This window comes from Peromyscus leucopus, chromosome 16_21 (genome assembly GCF_004664715.2).
Source record: "Peromyscus leucopus breed LL Stock chromosome 16_21, UCI_PerLeu_2.1, whole genome shotgun sequence".
In the NCBI taxonomy this organism is placed as follows: Eukaryota; Metazoa; Chordata; class Mammalia; order Rodentia; family Cricetidae; genus Peromyscus; species Peromyscus leucopus.
In genome coordinates, this window is record NC_051084.1 from 37817430 (window position 1) to 37831924 (window position 14495).

The window sequence follows — 14495 nt, forward strand, 5'->3', positions numbered from 1 at the left end:
TCCAGTGGGAAGCAGGTGGCCTGAGGGCGAGGACCAGGCCCACCTTTGTGCTTAACCCTTCCGCCCCCTCAATGGACACACTGGTTGCCAACATCCGCTGGGCTGACATCTGAGCTAAAGGGAACACACTCAAGCATGATCCAGCCTTCTGACCCACACTGAGGGAAACCAGGACAGCAGCCTGCTCAAACTGCAACCGAGTGTGTGTGTGTGTGTGTGTGTGTGTGTGTGTGTGTGTGTGTGTGTGTGTGTGTGTGTGTATGGGGGGGAGCCGAGGGGGAGGTGCTCACTGTCGTGGTCTCTATCCCGATGCACGGGTTAGATTTATCTAAACCAGTCGTCCAAATTGCAGCCAACAATAGCATCAAATTCAGCACAAAACATCTTAAAACGTCCTTTTTTTTTCCTTCCTATTTTCCCTTTTGAAACTCGACTGCCGGGCAACTCCCATTAAGGGCACTCAAAAATGAATCCAGGCTGGGCCTGTTGTTTTTCCTGGAACATCTGGGCCTATACTACTTCTTCACTAGAACCAGGGCTTGGAACTCACTGGGTGGCAGTAGGGGACTATCTTTCCCTGCATTGATGGGACAGAAAGCTACAAGACGTCTCTTCTTCCACTGAGCCTGTCCTGAGCGCCATATTTATAAAAAACACTGTCCACACAACCTTGAGAAGTTTCTAGGAGATCCTCTCCTTCCGACCCCTCATCCCCTGCTCACCCTCCCTGGAGTTCTGGGAAGACAAACCCCCTTCTCCTCCTCTTCCCCCAATGCTGACTTTTCCCTGTGGCACCAGGCCAAGCCTGGCTCCCAAGAGGATGTAGCCCTGGTCTGGTTCCCAGTCCCATAGGCACCACTGTGGGAAAACACTTGAGTCTCAGCTGGCCCCTCCAGAGAGGGGGCACAGACAGGCATTAAGACCATGATGGGCCCAGCCCAAAGGATGGTTCCCTCTTGGTTCAACAGACAGGTTTTTAGTCAAAATTTCTGCACACCAGAGTTAAGTTTCATTTTCTCCATTTTATTTGTCAATATAAAAATACTCAAATATTTACAACAAATAAATATGTGGGGACACAATAAGTTACACTGTTAGGAGCCCTTTTCCTAGAGCTGGGAGAGGATATGCCAGTATCCACAGCATGCCCACCTTCTCCCTCCCCTCCCCCTCCCCAACAACCTTTCCCAGCCCTTTCGGAAGAGCACAAGTATAAAATACCACTGAACCCAGAGGCCAAGTGGGAGGCCCTGCCCACCCTTCCCCCTGAAACAGGAGGCTCCATCTCCCTCCCCCCCCCGCCCTGAAAACATTCACAGCCCTAGGAGCAGGACCAGGCCCACCCCTGAGTCCTGCACTCCCCCAAAGGGGTACAACACCCTGTCCATCCCATCCCCATATGTACATCACTGTCCCAAGCTCAGGCAGGACAGGTGGGGGTAGGAGAGGCAAAGTGGTATGACCCCCTTCCCCTTCATAGCTCCAAAGACTCACCAGGAGGACCCCAGGCCAAGGGAAGACTTGACAGAGACACACCTACACACACATGCACACGCACACGCACACGCACGCGCGCACCCTTACACACACACACACACACACACAACACACACACACACACCAACACATCTATGCACAAACACCCACATCTTGAAACTTCCGCCTTGCAAATTTTTGGCTGCTGGGGTCCCACATGTCTGAAATTCACAGAGGAGGGCGAGCCGCCTGTGAGGCTGATGCCCTGGTGAGCCACACCAAGTGGCAGTGCCCACGCTGAGCAGGTCCTCGTGGCTGGGCAAATGCTGGGCAATGTCTGTCCCAGGCCAAGCAAGTGCTCCCGCCATGTCCCTGAGGTAGCTGGTGCCTGTGCAAAAAGGTTGAGTGTACCTCCCACGAAACCCCCCGCCAATGAGGTGGGTGGGGGGTTCCTCTCATACTGAGGACTCCTCTGGGTTGGAGTCAGGCAGTGGCTGGCGCTGTTGTAGCTTGCGTCGCAGTTCATCGGCGAGCTCCGGCAGTGGGTGCCCAAGTCCTCCTCGGTCCTCCCCTCCCAGCTGTAAGCGCACGTAACCATTGGCGTTTGAGTTCCGGCCACCCCCTAGGTGAAGCCGAGTCGGAGAAGGCAGGGGCTGGCCAGGTATGCCAGGCGGTGGAGAAGGGGCCCACCCCAGGCTGGCACCGGGCATGACCAGGCACGATCTTGAGAGAGCCATCTGAATAGTAGTAGCCGACGGGATCCCAAAGTTTCTCATCTGTTTCGGGGCCGGGACGAAACGGGGGGCTGGTTGGTTCCTTGGGCATTTCTAGGGGGTACACCAATGTCCTCTCGGCTGCCTTGGCACCTTTTTCGAGCTCTTCTCGAAGTCGCCGACGAAGGGACAGAACCAGCAGCAGCAACACCAGGCACACAGCCCCCAGAGCCACCACAGCGAGCCATACGAGTCCCAGGTTTTCCAAGGGAGCCCGGGCCTCCAGGGTCACTGACGGGCCAGCCACGACAGAGACAAGGTAGCTTTCTGCAGCCAGCCTTGTCCCCTGCTCCTCCGAATAGCAGTGATAGGGCCCGGTATGGCGGGGCTGGGCAGCCATCACTACCAGGGCCTGGAGTCCTCTGTCATAGAGGAAGGAGCCAGGTTGCTCTGCAGTCAGGTCCCGGCCTCTGAAGGTCCAGCGAGCGTGGGCCAAATTGGATGAGAGGTGGCAGGGCAGAACCAGGTCTGTGCCTGTGACTACTGTGATGTTCTTGGGGGTAGGTCTGACTGCAGAGGCAAAAATGGGAGGGAACGGAGTGTTAACATAGGAAACCCAGAGCAGCGGCGGCGGGAGGAGATGTACCAACTCTGGCTGGGATTGGGTAGGGGGTGGCGTGGGACGGGGGGGCGGAGATCCCTAAAATGAAAGAACGAAGGAAAATCAGCTCACCTTTTTTAATGCCATACTGGTTACAGATCTTTGAGGTGTCCAAGTTTATCACATGTTGGACCAGAAGGGATCTGATAGGGGGGTGAGAAAACATCAACAGTCTGACTCCAACCCCTCCTGGCCCTAGCCCTCACAGGCCCGGGCCCTCACAGATCCCCAGACTCACCCTGAGTGAGCACTGGTGGTGGCCACACAGCGGCTGGTGTTGACATTCCAGGCACAGTAGGGGTCCCGGGCGAGGACGCAGTCTGCACAGAAGCGGTACTTTGTGCAGTCAGTCAGGGGTAACTGAACCAGCTGAGAGCGGGAGCCAGCGAAAAGCATCTTCTGCAGAAAGATCAGGCAAAGGGTGAGCCTTTGCCGGGGGGCCAGGCCCAGAGACAGCTAGGGTTTGTGTAGAGAGCCTGAGCACACTGGGTACCCAAGGAGGAAGAAGGCAGAAGAAAAATCCAGGCCGGAGGAACTAACTTGATGAGGGCTTAGCCAGCACAATCCTAATCACTTTATAGACATGACCTCATTAGCCAAGGACGGCAGCGCACCTGTGAGGCTGAAGAATCAGTGCACTCGCTCACACACAGTTCAGGAAACTTGCCTTCCTCCAGCCCTAAGAGCCAGCACACTAACAATGGTGCCCCTCTAAGGAGTGTTCCTGTTGGAGTGGCGACCGCCAATCTGTATGTTTGCTCAGCCCCACATTCTCCTTGCTGCCATTTCATTATTCCGTGATGGGGGAGCAATTTGGAGTCCCACTAGTTGGCAAAAGGCAAACAAAGCAAAGTCCAGAGGGTGCCGCGAATATGCCAGTTCTGTACGATGGTTTAAAAAAAAAAAAAAAAGCAACGTTTCAAGGAAATGACCCAGGAATTTGAGGGCCTGGCTCAGAGACCCACCGGGGACTGGAGGAAAACCCGATGTCCCTGTTGCGTGGGTACCAAAACCATCGTGGAACCTGGGAGGTCTGGTCAACCAGGGCATGACTGAGAAGAGGTTATAGGCAAAGCCCCGGCCCCACGCGGAAGTGCCTGAAGAAAACATGAGGACATTTGCCAAGGCTGGATTCTGGGAATGGGGACCCCACGGAGACTGGCTCTCTATAAGAACCCTCGGAGGGCAGGTTCCGATGCGTTAGGGCTCTTACTTCCTGGGACTCCCGAGAGCTAAGTGAGGAGTTCTGAGCTGGCCAATCTCATGAGCCCAACTAAGGCAGGCAAAAAGACTGGGTATGAGACAGATGGTGTGTGTGTGTGTGTGTGTGTGTGTGTGTGTGTGTGTGTGTGTGTGTGTGTGTGTCTCCCATTTATTACCCTGCTCCGAGACAGCACCAGACTCTCCACTGGCTCCTGGTCAAACACCTGCAGTTCCTCTACCATGTGGACCCAGGGCCCCAGGCTCACAGCCTTCAGCAGCCAGCCATCTCCTGGAGAGGTGACAGAGTAAACAGGGTATGTAAATTGATGCGGTCTCAAGCCTCGGGGCATCCCCAGGTTCCCAGCCTTGGGCACCCTGCAAGTGCCTACCTGTACCAATGAACAGCACTGTATAGGTGGCGCCATCAAGTCCCGTGACCCTGTCGGCCACCACGTGCGTGAAGTTAGTGTTCTTCTTCACGAGTAAGGGGCGGTCCCACCGAGGCCTCACCTGCTCCTCCATCAGCGGGTGCTTCTTGATGAAGTTGAGGATATTGTCGGGCAGCTCCAGAGAACTGGTGTAGCCATTGTGGCGATGCCAATTGTTGATACACTGTGTGTGGGGGGCGGGGGTATGGGAGGGAGAGCTGTCAGCAGGGGGAGTGAGTGGGCCCTGGAGCTGACGTTGGGAGCACACCCCCATGCCAAGAACTCACCGAACCAGGGCGAGGACTGGGGACCGGGTCAGTATAGCGGGCCCACTTCTGGGCTTGCTCACTGTACTCTTTGTAGGGACCCTCGAACACCTGCTGGATCTGTTCCAACTGGTACTCACAGATTGCGGACAGGTCCATATCACCCCTGTTATAGCAAAGGAAGGTCTGGTGCCTACTTGCCCGCACCATACCCCAGCTCCAGAGAAAGCACTATGAAGACAGGGCTCGGAGCAGTCATGGCCATAATGTGGCTCTGAGGTATCACCCGAGGCAGTTTCTGCCCCCCTCCCTCCGCGGAGCTTTAAAAAGAGCAGATCTTGGCTGCCAGGCACTGACCCGCTGGACTTCCTCCAGAGGCCTGTGCGGGCCCTCACACCCACACACTATCCCCATCCTGACCACCTGCTCCTCCCTCCCCGCAGCTACCCCAGAGCGGGGACTTACCATCGCGCTTGAAAGACCCCGAAGAAGGTGGTGTTGTGCCAAGAGGTACCCAGCAGGGTGTGCACTGCCCGAAGCTGGTTGAAGTAGACCTTCCACTCCGGGGCTGAGCACACCAACTGCGCTTTTAGGAACGTTGTCCACTTCTTCTGCAGGGTCCGTGCGCCCCCCATGTCTCCCTGGCAGATGGCAAGGAGACACGGCTGGTCAGCCCCTGCCAAGCCTTCAGGAGCTCCCCCTGCCCACCACTGCGGAACTCGGTACCTTACAGACTCGAGCCACACGGGCCACCACCTGCTCGGCATAGCAGTCATACTCCACTGCCCGCTCGCTGAAGAAGAAGTAGACCTTGTCATCGTCCCCCGTGAAGCTCCCCACACTCTCGGGGACGTAGGCAGAGCCTACAAAGTGGGGTTCTGGGGCAGAGCAAAGAGGGTCAGTGGCAGGGTGCCAGGGCCTTGGAAGGCCCTTCCACTCTTGGCTTCCCCAATCCCACTCCGGGACTCACCATTCAGCCAAAACGCCAGGTACTCGGTCTTGATGGAGTGGTGGGGCCCCATGTTTCTCAGGATGACAGGTTCTGTACCCAGGAAGTTGTTGAGTGTGGCTGAGAACAACTCACCATCTACGTACGGGAGACAAACGGCGGTTAACCAAGCTAGAAAAGTAAGGTACAGAAGTACTCTGGCGACAAGCGTCCAGAATGTAACTGACCAAGTCCCAGAAGATTTGTCCTGTCTGTACTAGAGGCAGGCACTCACCCACAAGCAGTCCAGTGTGGCCCTTAGCTGGGTCATAGGGACATTTACCCTTCCCATCCTCAAATTCTCCCCGCTCCAAGGTGAAAGTAATCATGTCCTAGGGGGCAGGAAGACATGGAAGACAGGCATGAACACGGAGGCCTGCAAAGCCTGAAAAACCATGGTCTGGGCATCTACAGGAGGAAGTCACAGAAGTTAGGGACAGGTGGGTAGGGGGAACACCCAAAGAGGGCAACACTCACGATGTAGGTGCACTTGGGCTGGAAGGCATAGGTACCACAGACGTACAGGTGGGAGGCATTGTACGGCTGAAGGAAGCGGATGAAGTTGAAGCATTCGGTCTTCCGAGAGAAAGGTATACAAGTCAGTGAGAACTGAGAGTCAAAGATCCGGGACCACCAGGGTCCGGCCTGGAGACAGGGGAAGCTATCGTGCCACAAAGGCCTGGCAGGGGAAGTGCCCTGGGTACCCACCTGGTTGCTCTTCCCTTTCTGGGTACACTCCATCTTCTTCTCAACCGGGGCCTCCCAGGAGATCTGAGGATCGGAAAGGACGCATCAGCGACGTCACAGACAGGCCTGTGCTAAGTGTGTGCCACAGCTTGAGCTGCGCCATGGGCGACCCCCTGGTCCCCATTCTGACGCAAGCCCCCAACCCTCCCACCTGGCGGAACCCAGAAGGGAAGAGCAATCGCCAATCCTGACCCCAAGAGAGACCTCTGGGCTGAGGGACAGCCTACACAGGCCACACCCCCTGAGCCCTCCCCTCGGTGTGCCTCCCCCTGCCCCACCTCTCACCACTCCTCGCAGCTCCAGAGCCTCTACGCTGAAGGCAAACAGCGCCTCTCGGGCCCCCACATATAAAAGCCCAGAGTGCTCTCTCAGGGTCAAGGTCAGGAAGTCCTGGATGCCCGTCTGGGAGAACCGCCTCACTACTGTGGCCAGCTCTGTAGAGACAGGGAGGGCGGGAACAAGGTGGGAATGAAGAAGTGGTGACTAGCAGCCTCCCTAGGGTTCCAGGAGTCCCCTCCATCCATCTTCCTTTGTCCAACGATCCCCTGGGCCTCATCCTCACTGTTCTCCACAAAAGCTAACACCACACACACACACACACACACACACACACACACACACACACACACACACACACACAGAGATGACAGCCAAACCCCTGCTGGCCATAAAGGACTTTTTTCTGAATAGACTTTGGCTCACCAGCTCCACCCGACCCAGGCTTCCGAAGCCCCTCTTTAGCCTGGGAGGAGGCAATCTGGGCTGGTAAAGTGGAAGGAAGGATATCTCAGCCAAAGCTTCCGGCCAGAGGAAGCCATCATCTGACTGATGGCTCTCATTCAGGGTCAGCGGTACCTCAGGCGCTGAGCCGGGCACTTCCCCCACCCCACCCCTCTGAGCTGCCATTTCCTCCATGGCTCAGCTACTTGCTGACCACATCAGGGTCCGGCCAGACCCTGGCGGCAGATCCAGGGGGGGCAGGAGGCACAGAACAGTTGTGAGCATCCCTTGTCTCAGGAGCCATTCACTCCAGCAGGTGCCAATCCAGGCTTCCAGAGAGGCAAGCACAGATGGGTATGGGATTGTCAAGGTGGCATGTGGGGAAGGAAGAAGTTAGGCCTGGGGGGGGGGGGGGCGGGGAGTGGGGGGGTGGGGGGACAAAGGAACCAGAGGCTCAGAGATCAGAGACGGTGTGGAGTCCTGAGAAGCCGTGCTGTGGTCCAGCACATGTAGGACACGGTCATACATATCGTCACGTCATCTGTCAGAGGCCCACATTCCTGCCCACCTGTCCACAGGGGCTGCACTTAAGCCAGCCTCACTCAGCCTTTGGAGGCAATGACCAGCCAGAGCTGGGTCGGCCCGGGAGGGGCTTCATTAGCAGCTGAGTGTGGCCTGTGGGAGGTGAGCTCATCCCCTGTCCCAAGAGCCCCTAGATGATACAAACACCTGACATCATACAGGTGTGTGTGTGTGCAAAGGAGCCCTGTCTGCTCTGCCTCCTCCCGCACTGAGCACAAGCGCTTGCTCGCATCCGGCCACCCAGAGCCACCAGAAGGCTCCGGTGTTGGGGCAGCAGGCGAGGGCCATTAGGTGAATCAAGGGGCTCCTAGGGACAGACAGCTACAAAGACTGGAGATGGGGCTAGGCTTACACTTGCCCTGGGGTTCAGGTTTCTCTCCCTAGGCGTCCAAGCACTAGCGACAATTCAAGTGAGGAACAGGGTGGGGGTGACTCAGAAACTACCTTCCCTTGCACACGAGGACAGCCAGGTCTGGGTTGGGGGTGGTGGAGGTAAGAGATCTCGAAGTTATCCCCGTGTCAGATGGGGGCAAATCCCAGGTCCCGACCTGCACTACCAGTTCTGGGTCCCTGGGGCCACACACATTTCTTAGAAAGCCACAACCACACGTATCGGTATAAAGATACACGCTTGGGGGGGGGGGTAACTCCTCCGCAGCCGCTCCTTCCTTCAAGCAAGCATCCCCTTCTTCCCCCAGCAGTCCATTCCTGCCTCCCTCTGGCCCTGCCTCCCACGCTTCGGGCACTCACCCCCAGAAGATACTGTCTTCCGGGGCACAAGGTTCCACCACACCTCAGCCCCAATGCCCAGGCCCCACAGCCCTGCTGCCAGCAGCCAGACAGCCCAGTGTGGGGCCATGGCAAACACCCAGGCTCTAAACTTCAGTCCGGCAGCCCTGCTGAAGGAAAAGAAACTGGTCAGCGTCACAGACCGGAAGGGGGCCCGCACCAAGAGCCAGGCAGCACGGGGCGCACACTTGGACACAACTCCCCCGGAGCTCCTGGATCTTCCCCCTGCTCCCTTTCTTGGAGCAGACCTAGCTCCTGCAACTGGCCTCTGACCCCAGGGGCCCTGGGGGGGTGGGGTCTCCCAGAGGAGCAAAGAGAGGAGCTGAGTCAGCAAGAATTAGGCGTGGGCAGTCATCAAAAAGCCTTCCATGGCCTCCAGGCCATCCCTACTCCCTCTCTTCAACAGGGAGTTTGTAGGAAAAAAATAAAAAGGGGACTCCCCTCCTTTCCTCCTCCAGGTCTAAAAGGTTTTAGAATAATCTTAAGAAACAGGACTTGCTACCTGGACTCCGGTCAGCCCCAAGACCTAATTCGGGGAGGTGTACCCCTTACTCCGCAGAGGCAAGCAGGCAGGCAGTTAGGCAGAGACCCCCCAGTGGGGGGGGACCGGGTGCAGCAGGCTGCGTGCGGAGTTCCCGGCCCCAGCCTGTCCCCTCCCCCAGCGCAGACAATAGCCGGGCAGAGCCCAAACCCGGTTCCACATCAGCAGGGCTGGAGTAGGAGTCGGGAACCAAACGGGCCCAGCTTCCCGAGGCCCCTTTGTTGCCCAAGAGGGAGGCAGGAAGTGGGTGGGATGGGCGTGGAAATGACCAGGGCCAGTCCTGTTCTTCCAACTGCCTTCTACGAGACACTGACCCTCCGTCAGAGAGGCGGCCGGGAAACGAGTCGGCTCCGGGCTTACGGGGAGCTCCTCACCGCGGCGGGGGAGGGGTCGTAGAAGGAAGTGAAATGGATCTGGGAGGCCAAAGAGGGTTTCTCCTGGAGCCTAGGGGATGCCCACGAATGGCCCTTGAGGGCTGCGTTTCCCCTCCGGCTCTGACGGACGTTCTTAACTCGGGGATTGCACCCCGGGGACCCTGGCCTAGGCATTAGGCCAACGGGACCGATTTCCACTAATCCAGACACTCGGGGCCGGGAACAGAGATGCAGAATCTGGGGATTTCACCCCAAAACAAAGGTTCCAAGCCAAGACCGGGTCCAGGTCTCTCTACTGTGGGCTCTCCCCTCCCCCAGCTCCGGGGATTTGAATGCAAACAAAGCGGCGCTGGGAGCGTGGCAAAACCCGGCTTGCGGACGCCCCCTGTCGGCCCAGAACCCCTGCGCGGGAAGGCGAGGTGGGGGGGGGGCTGCCTTCCCCCGGGCAGTCCCCCTGACACACCCTCAGCCTCCCCTCTACCAATTACCCTACGCTGGGGTCAGAACTCGGTGGCGTGCTCCGAGAATCCGCCCGCGTACGGTGACCCAACCCCCAGCTCTTTCCAAGGCAAGGGAGGCGGACAGCCAGGTGGATGGAGGGGTGCAGGACCAGAATTTGTGCACCACACTTGCACACCCGGAGCAGCCGATCGTGGATCGCGGCGCTTCAGCGCGAGACCCGGCGGCCGAGCTCCGAAGAGAGAGGGCTGGTTCTCAGTGTCAGCCTGCCTCCCCAGCAGAACGGGAGGGCGGGGGGCCACGCTAGGGAAATCTGATCCCACAACATCGGCCGCGGTCCAAGCCCGCCCCAAACTTTCCGTCGGTGGGGGAACCGTAGCAGTTCGCGAACCTGGCAGATATCCGGACCGCGCGCCGGACAGCCCGAGGGTCTCCCACTGCCCCTAGTTCCGCACCCTAAGGCGCCCGCCGCTCCGGCCGCTGGAGCTGCAGGCACTGCTCGCCTTGCTCCTGATCGTCTGCTGAGCAGTCCGCGGAGGGCTCGAGAGGGACCCGGATCGGACAGCTGTCTGCGCTGCCGCCCCGCCCTGCACCCCCAGACGCTGTCCTCTCGCGTGCGCGCCAGCCCCGAGCCAAGGGGACAAAGCGGCAGCTCCGGGGCCCCAGGGCTCCGGCCTCACTCACCTTTTCGGTGCAGCTCGAATCCCTGGGCGCCGCCCTCGCGTTCGGCTCCGGCCGCGGTCCTCCCCTCTCCCCACGCCGCTCTGGCCCGCGTGCGCCCGCCAGCACGCCTAGGCTGTCCCGCGCCACCGCCCCGCGGTCCCAGCACCGCTCTCGGCGCCCCTGAGCTCGGGGTCCGTGCTCCACCGCGCCGGGCGCCGGTCCTTTCTCCGCTGCCGCCGCTGCTCTCCGCCCCCAACCCCCTGACGTCAGGCGAGGAGGGTGTCGAGTGGTGGCCGGGGGCGGGACACGAAGGCCCGCCTAGGAGGGGGCTGTGACTCGCTGCCTTGCTTGCCCAGCCCTGAGGCTTTGGGACCCTGGTGACTCCGGCGGCGGCCGGGGAGTCAAGGTCTACGCCATGGCGCCAGGAGGGAAGAGGTTCGGGGGAGGGACTCCAGGCGTTGCCATCGGGAACCGCACTCACCTGGTCTCCCCGCAGTGTGCCTTCAAGCCTTGCAGCGGGCTGGGCTCAGGAAGGGCTGAGGGGTTCCCCCACGTTTCAGTTACAGGAATGAAAGCTGGCGAGCCATTTTGGGATGAGTATCCGAAGGGAGGGGAGCAGCGGAGGAAACCGGAGGTTCTCTCAGGAGCTAACCACAGTGGTCAGTCTTTTCCTCCGAAGTCATCCTTCTTTCTGGCCCTACCCCTTGGGCTGGAAGGAGCGGCTCACAGGCAGAGAAGACCCCCCCAAGTCTCCAGGCAGCTCCTCGTTTCTAGGCTCCTGTAGAGTGACCCCTGGGGCCACTTGGAAGGTTGATGAACAAGTGGCCTGAGCCCTACTGTTCAGATGAAGGGGCTGAAGGGACCCATGCCGCCGAGAACCACTACCACCTTCAGAACTGCCAGCCTCCGCCCACAGCCGCTCCTAGATAACTTGTAGGTTTGGCCTCCCAGGCCCTGCTGGATGGCAAGTCCTCCTTCCAGCCAGCTGGCCCTCAAGCTAGGCAGGTGGAATAAAAGAACCTCGGGAAGCTGCTCCACGGGTACCTGGAGACCACCCTTAGCCACAGTCAAAGGACAGGGATGAAGGGATGTTATGGCCTGGAGATTTCTGTGGTAACTTGAAGCCCCAGGGGCAGTCCCAGAGAGGAGAAACACTTTGGACCCCATCAGCAGATCTGGAGTATAAATCAGCCGGACAGCAGCTTTTGTTCTTGGTTAAAAACTTGGCATCTCAAAAGTGGAGACCAGAAGAGCAGTGGGGATAGTTGAGAAAGCCAGCCCAGTTTGGTTTCAGTAACAATTGGGTCTTTGCTAGGACACAGAAGGGCCCCTTCTCCCTCCCTGGCCAGAGCCACATTTCCCAGCTCTTTTCCATCAGGAAACAAAGCTGCTGTGGCCTTGGAGATGCTGGAGATAGGAAGCAAGCCAGGTACTACCAGGGGTGGGCAGGGAAAGCGCCCTGTTTGGAGCTGGCCAGTGAGGGAGCCATGCAGGACCATCCTCTTAATAAGGGTAAGCTGCTACACAGGCGGGCAGGTGTTTGTTCTGTGCACTGGGTTTTATGAATGAGGTCTTGGAGTGATGGCAGGAGTCTATGGATGGCCCCAGCTGCTTGGGAAGGCTGAGGTAGGAAAATTGTGAGCCCTTGAGTTCACGTCCATCCTGGGCACCCTAGTGAGACTGTCTCAAAAAAAAAAAAAAAAAAAGTCACTTGAGTGTGGTGATTCCCATTTCTACCTTTTGGTCACCATGCACCAAGCTGATGCTCCATTTCCCGTTTTCTTTCTCCTGCCCCCAGGAATGAGGACTACTCTGTAGTGATCTGAGCTCCCCGGCTCTACCTCCAAGGCGGCCCAGTGGAAAGTTTCAGAAGGTTTTGGTTTCACCGGCAGGGACAGTATTCTGTACCTTCATGGCAGGCGACAGGGTCTTCTAAGCCAGGGAAGGAGATGAAAATAAGGCTGCTCCAGTAACAGAGCCTGTAAGGCCTCCCCACCAGGTCCCCCTCCCACCCCCCACCCCCATGCTCTGCCTCTGCACATCCCCTGCCACACTGTGGTTGCTGCCTCCGGTCTTCTCCACAGGTGGGTGGGCAAAAGATAAAGTTTCCTCGCATGACTACTTGTTCGTGATTCATGCTTTTTAATAAAAGGACAGCTGGCAGAAAATAAGGATCCTGGATCTTCCATCAAGAAAAAAAAAAGAAAAGGAAAGGAAAAAGTAAGGATATATATCTGTGTAATCTCCCTAGGCCTACCTAGCATAGTCTATGGAAGACATCACACCCTAATCCGTATTCAAGCCTGATAGATCAGAACCCCCACCCCCTTTCTGGTGCCCCTTTTACTATAGCTTAAGTGCTTGAGAAGACATGTTAAACATAAGAAGACATGTTAAACGCACCCCAACAGGACCCACTGAGTTCAAGACAACCTTTCTAGAACCCTAATATTGGTCATAAGACATAGTACCCTGCTTCTTACCAACTACCCTTCCCAAGCTAAGTGGCGAGAGGAAGGCCTAGAGTGTGTACTGGGGTCTCTAGTCAAGGCCTCCTTGGACCTGGACCATTTCCAAGGTAGTGAGCAGTCTCCCCCCCAGGTGGGAGAGGGAGAAGACTAGGGTTGGCCATCTTTCAAGGCACTCTCTGACTCCTGCGACCCAGGGAACTAGGACATAGGAAAAGGACTTCCTGGTCTACTTCCTCCAAAAGGAGAGTTATCAAAGCTGTCCACCTGGGACGCTTTTCCCTTCCCAGCCCCTCCCTTCCAGCAGCACCAAAAGGAAGCAGGAAAACATCCGTCATCACAGCCCAGGATACTACTTTTCCACTCGGCTTCTATCAGGATATCCCTGCCTTTTCCCAGGGGCTTAGGGTCAAAAACCTGGAGGGCAGATGGTGAAACTGCCAGCTTCATTCCAGAATTCTTGGCCTTGATGAGGCTCCGTTTCTAATTGACTCCAACCCAGTTTTAGGCCTGGTCAGCTCCCAGTCAGTCTCCCGAGCAGGACAATTACATGACCCAGGGGATCCTGTCCACCCCTGAGTGACCTCACATCGCGTACCTCTGGTCAGGTTACAGCCAGGCTTCTGGAAGGGACAGGGTTGTGACCAACACCTCTTCTCCCCTGTATCTATTTCTCTCAGGGATGAGTAGGTCTGGGGAGTAAGGAGCCAGGGAGGATTCCAGATGTCTGCCTTGATGGACAGCTTGATCCCTTTTCTTAAAGCCAGGTAAGGGCAGCTTCGAGAACTGGAAACTCCCCAGTTTAGCCTCTCAGGCCTTCCTACAGTCCCCCCCACCCCCCTGCCCTTGGCAATGAGAACAAAAGAGGGGAATTTCAAGGTGATTTCCAGGTTTTCAGAGCAAACCCAGTTACTGAGGATTAACTGAGGATGTACAGTGTCAAACGGGTACCCAGGGGCAGGGTGCAGAGGGCCGCCTCTCCAGAGTCCCTGCCCTCCTGTCAGAGACCTGAAGCTGACCTGCTTGCTGCTGTGGGGTGTAAGAGTATGCCAAAGGGGCATGTGATGCAGCCAGGAAGAGAAGCCAGAACTATCAGTCAAATCACTGGACATCCAAGTCACCTGGCTCTGGAAGGGTTTCTTCCACTTCTCATTTGGCAAAGGCTTTGAGACAGAAAAGACGTCCTCTGTGGTACCCAGTACCGTGCAGAGTCTGACTAAATAATAGATGCCTCTAGCTCTGTCCTTCTGGGGACCCAGAGAGGGAGGTGCCTGTGTCTGAAACAGGCCTAGGAAGGTATGGGTTTTAGGCATGCTCTTTCTTGTGTGTCTGTCTTCTAGTCCAGTCCCTGGGACACACAAACAGAGAGAACTGTATGCAACAGCCATGGGCAAGCTCCAAGGGCATCACCACCTGA

At 57.4% G+C, this 14495-nt stretch overlaps 1 protein-coding gene across 1 annotated transcript; it reads right to left on the reverse strand.

The window, feature by feature from the left end:
- Positions 1-1002: 1002 nt before the first annotated feature.
- Sema4c (semaphorin 4C) lies at positions 1003-10397 on the reverse strand. The gene is given in 16 exon segments (XM_037199631.1): positions 1003-2160; positions 2162-2759; positions 2923-2993; positions 3089-3249; positions 4230-4342; positions 4443-4665; positions 4769-4913; positions 5213-5388; positions 5474-5625; positions 5718-5834; positions 5971-6067; positions 6213-6311; positions 6444-6506; positions 6768-6916; positions 8535-8680; positions 9076-10397. Coding segments are annotated over 15 exon segments (2502 nt in total). The 5' UTR covers positions 8644-8680; positions 9076-10397; the 3' UTR covers positions 1003-1931.
- Positions 10398-14495: the final 4098 nt, after the last annotated feature.